Below are 4689 nucleotides of genomic sequence, written 5' to 3'. Positions count from 1 at the left end.
GCACACCAACGCGCCCGCCCGCCCCCCCCCCGCACAGCCCGGCGGCGGGGGCAGGGAGCGCCGCTCGTCGTTTCCTCCTTCCTCGCGCGGAGGGGGCCCTCCACCCGCCTTTCTCCTCCTGCCCAGGCAGCACTGCCTGCGGGCTCTGCCGCCGGGCTGCCCCCTCCTCCCCCCGGCGCGGAGCGAGGCGTCCCCTGCCCCCCGCCGGGCTGTAGCCGGGGTCGGCTCTCTGCCTGCCGCCCGCCTACCTGCGGGGGGAGAGGGTGGCTGTGGTGCGGAGGGCTGCCTGGCTCCTGCTCTTCCCTTCAGCTCCTGGGAAGTTTTTTGATCTACTTCTTCAGCCCTCGATCAGGAAGAGCTGCTGGGAGGAGCTTTCCACTTCTCTCCTCTACATCTTTATTGGCCGCTCCCTGCCTTCCAGCGTGTGTCACACAGGAAGACAGAGAGCTACATTATTAATTAATGGCTGAGAGGACTCATCCTCCATTTTTGAATGATCGGCCCCGAGATCCGCCGCGCGCCAGGGGCCGGGTGGTGGCGGGGTCAGCCCGGCCGCCGGACCCCCGCCCCGCGCCTGGGGCTCCCAGCTGACAACCTCCTCGGACACTAGAGACGAGAAAGCTGCGGAGAGCCGGGGAGGCGTGTGGTCGGGGAGGGGAATAAAGACTTTTCAAACGCTCTTTTCTTTCCGTTTCTCTCTCCCCTTCCAAAACACTCCTGCCACTGCCAAAAACACTTCGCTCTGCAGAAGAACCTAGAGCACTTCAGAGACCCCCCCTCTTCATCCTGGACAAAAAAAGCTACTGTCCATAGTACTTGTCCATACAGCCAGGAGAGAAATATCAACATTTAATAGAGTCTTCCAGTCTAACTAGCAACAAAGGCTTTGGTGGATAATAGAAGTACAGAGAAACCTGTCTCCTAATATTTAAGTGCAAAGGGATATGTTGTCATCTGAGTTCAGGAACAAGAAGGGTACGCTGTGCCAGTTACAAGTTTCAAGTATAACACTCATTCTCCTTAGATGTGTGGGCCCCAGAGCAGCGTCTCCTGCTCTCATGTCACCTGAGATATGCTCATATTACTCTATGAAAGCACGTGCTGCTATTGCTTGTAATGTTCGATTTTTATTTCACTTGGCATATTTTAAAGATTACTGTATTGGTTGATAGGGTTCTCAGGTGCGCAGGAGGCTTTACAGAGCCACAAAAGAAGATAAACTCCATATCCTAAGAAACATCAAATCTAAAGTCTCAGGCAAAAAGTTATGAGTAACCACAAACTCACTGGGACTAAGAATTTGAAGAGCTGGTGCTTAAATAGAACGTTACCATCAACACCCCTGATCCTGGAAATACGTGGGCTTGTGTTTTGTCCTGCACCTGTGCAGACTTCCATTGACCACCCAGGCCAGGCACATGCATGGATTAAGCTTGGAAAGTCAAGCTCTCCTGATGAGAGGAAAAGGAGCTGTGAAAACATTACCTTGTATGTAGGTAGCTCTCCCTCCTGTTCATGTTACCCTCCCACTACAGATAATTTAACAGCCCATTTGCACAAATTTGGAGAGATGAAGAAAGATCAATACATGCAAATCACATCTATTAAATGAAGTGGAAAAGAAAAAAGAGAGCATACAATGGGCCCAGGCAGACCATGTGTGGATGAAAAAGAAAGTGCAAGACGAACCTGCATAGCAAACCCATTCACAAGTGATGTGACTTCATCTTAGGAGCAGTAAATTCATCAGGCAATTTTCTAATGCTTTCAAACATCACAGGTTAGCTTTTGTTTGTAGACAACCCCTCCCAGAGTCAGCCAATTAATCTGCCAACCACCTCCTTTCATCATGTCTATCTTTCTGATTTATCAGTGGGGTCTATGTGCCCAGGAGTCACCTCCCACCTTAGATTCTGGTGTAAGGTCACATTCAATCTTTGTTCTGCACAGAAGCTCCAGGAATCGAGAGCCTGAAGGCCCTTGGCACCACTTTCTTTTCTATGATCTTGGTACTATCAAGGGGGCCTGCTATTCACCACACCAGCAATTGGGCTTATGCAGAAGTCCTGAATGTTCTTGCACTAAGGTGAGAGTCAAGGGTCCGTTCAGACCTCCAGAATCCCAGGAGCATATATGTCTATACAGCAGACTGTACCAGAGAGGGGCCACCAGCAAGGCTGCTCCGAAGTCAAGGATCTCAAGTGTGACTACAAGCAGGCATGGGACACAAACCACCACTCAGGCACCAATTATGCCACAGCTCCATGCTATGAGTAGCTGGACAAAATGTTTTCAAAAGCTTCCCATATCAAAGTGGACAGAGACAGACCTCAGTTAGACCATGGTATGTGGAGCTAAGGGCTTCTATGGTCAAAGAGGTCTCTGACAGCCAGAACCTTTTCACCAGCCAGGAGGCTGAGCAGTCCAAACTAGATTCCAAGGTCTCCCAAACAACCACAAGCCAGCCTGCTGCTACACAGGCCACAACTCTCCGAGTCACTGCGATCAGGAAAAGATACACAGATGACATGACTGGAATGCATGTTTGCCTTTTGAATCAGTTCATGCCATTTTGTATTGCCCAGACTGCTTAAAAATATCTTGCACTGGAAGCAGCATGAACAAGCAACATGACCATCCCAGTGACAGCTACTCCATGGGGGACAGTAAGAACAGTGCCTTCTGGAAGCATCGCTGCTTTAACCCCTCTAACCAACAAGTTGGCCTGATGGCCCACTACTCCAGCCCCCAGGAATGTGGGGTCTTTCATTTGTGCCTCTGAGCTTAGCCTAACAAAGACTGAAATGCCCCAAAATTCACCAAGTTTCTGGTGGTTTTCTCATTAACTTGTACATAGGTAGCTCTCCCTCCTGTTCATGTTACCCTTCCACTACAGATAATTTAACAGCCCGTTTGCACAGAAGACACAAATTTGAAGAGATGAAGAAAGATCAATACATGCAAATCACAGCTATTGAATAAAGTGGAAAAGGTAAAAGAGAGCCCACGGCATACAATGGCCACAGAGATACCATGTGTGGATGAAAAAGAAAGCACAAGAAGAGCCTACATAGCAAACCCATTCACAATGACGCCCAGGACAGAAAGAAGGCAATCAGTTTTCTTGTGTGCAATTCAGAGCTATCTTGACGGTGTTTCATTGTGACACCTTAGCAATATTCATGGGGTTTCCTCAGAGTAGGTTGCCAGTGAGCTATCTTGTCACTAGAATGAGGTGTCTGTTTCGTTTGTCATAATTGCAGACAGGTGGTTACTCCAATCACTGGGCCAGTCTCTCTTTGCCTCCGCCAACCCACCCCTTTGCAGGTCCTTTATGCAATTTCCCAGACCTCTGCAGTAACATAAGTGAATCTTTTGCAGTGGTTGACTTGGCTCAGCAGTAGTATCTATGTAAAAGAACTCTCTTCCTATGAACTCCAAGTCCTGCAGGAGGACAGGGGAGGGCAAAGAATGTATGCTCTATCACTCCTAATTGGTGGTCTAAAATGGTTATTCTGCTTCCAGTAGCATAACTAGGGCGAGATGACCAAGGCAGCCACACAGGCAACCGTTTGGAGGTAAGGGAGAAACCACTGTCACCACAGCCACACAATCATGCCAGTGGCACAGCAGGAACCACTGCTGTCCCCATGTGTTCCAGCTGCCCCAGACACCCAGCTGCATTGTAATGCCTCTTCTTCCATAGGTCTGTAGCAAGCTCTGTGCAGATTTCTAGGAACATATCATGCCATGGCACTGTGGTGGACATCTTTCATTGCACCGGGAGATGCATAACTCTATAAAACCCGAAAAGAATAAACCCTGGCTGCCAAGTCCCAGTCTACAAGCATTTTCTCATTTATGGTAGCTGAGCACAGACTACTCATTTGTCCACAGCTTCGCCTCTCATGGCTTATTCTTTCATGTGTTCATGGCCTGAGACTCCATGTAGATGTAGTGATCTACATTAGCGTAACCTGTAGGGATGATGCTTACGTTAAAGATTACAGCCTACATCTTGAATTATTCTCCTAAAATGTTGTTTAGTCCTTGATATTTTACAGCGATTAGCCTTATTCCACCCATTCAGTCAGTTTACAAAACATTTAGCTTGTTGAGCTCTGAACATCATTTCTTCCAAGTCCCCTCAAAACCCTACCAGTTTATATTCCATATTCACCAGTGAAGCCACTTTAGTTTTAAATAAATTTATAGTGAAGGGCAGAGATGTGACTGTAAATTAATCAGTTAAAAAGCACATTACAGTTTATATATATAGCCCCTTGGGGCTCAAAAGGAGTCTATCCCATTACGTAGGAAGGGAGGTAAGGGGGCAAAAAAGCCCCCTTGGCTGAACAGGGAACTCCAGGAGAGTCTGGGGGCAAAGAAAGAGATGTAAAGGCAATGGAAACAGGGAGCAGCCACCAAGGAGAAATATATCTCCCTGGCGTGCTATTGCAGGGAATCAGTTAGACAGGCCAAGGTGGGGCTTGAGCTCAGGCTGGCTTCAACAATCAAGGACAATTAGAAGTCCTTCAGGTATATAGTGGGCAAAAGGAAAGCTCAGAGCAACATAGAGCCCCTGCAGGACAAATCAGGACAGTTGGTGGTTGACACAGGGAAAAAAGCAGAGCTCTTCAATGAGTTCTTCGCTTCAGTATTTCTAAGTACCGACCAAGCCAATTCCCC

The 4689-nt window shown here is 48.2% G+C and overlaps 1 protein-coding gene across 1 annotated transcript in view; it reads right to left on the bottom strand.

Moving 5' to 3' along the window:
* BAZ1A (bromodomain adjacent to zinc finger domain 1A) overlaps positions 1-4689 on the bottom strand; it is a 118383-nt gene that overhangs the window by 98783 nt on the left and 14911 nt on the right. The window contains exon 2 of the mRNA XM_014519282.2: positions 249-335. Within this exon, the coding sequence (XP_014374768.2) occupies positions 249-335 (87 nt within the window). The remainder of the gene's footprint in view (positions 1-248; positions 336-4689) is intronic.

Source organism: Alligator sinensis, unplaced genomic scaffold, assembly GCF_000455745.1.
Source record: "Alligator sinensis unplaced genomic scaffold, ASM45574v1 scaffold280_1, whole genome shotgun sequence".
NCBI classification, from domain to species: domain Eukaryota; kingdom Metazoa; phylum Chordata; order Crocodylia; family Alligatoridae; genus Alligator; species Alligator sinensis.
The sequence above is the reverse complement of the archived record's forward strand: the minus strand, read 5'-3'. Positions and strand labels throughout refer to the sequence as shown.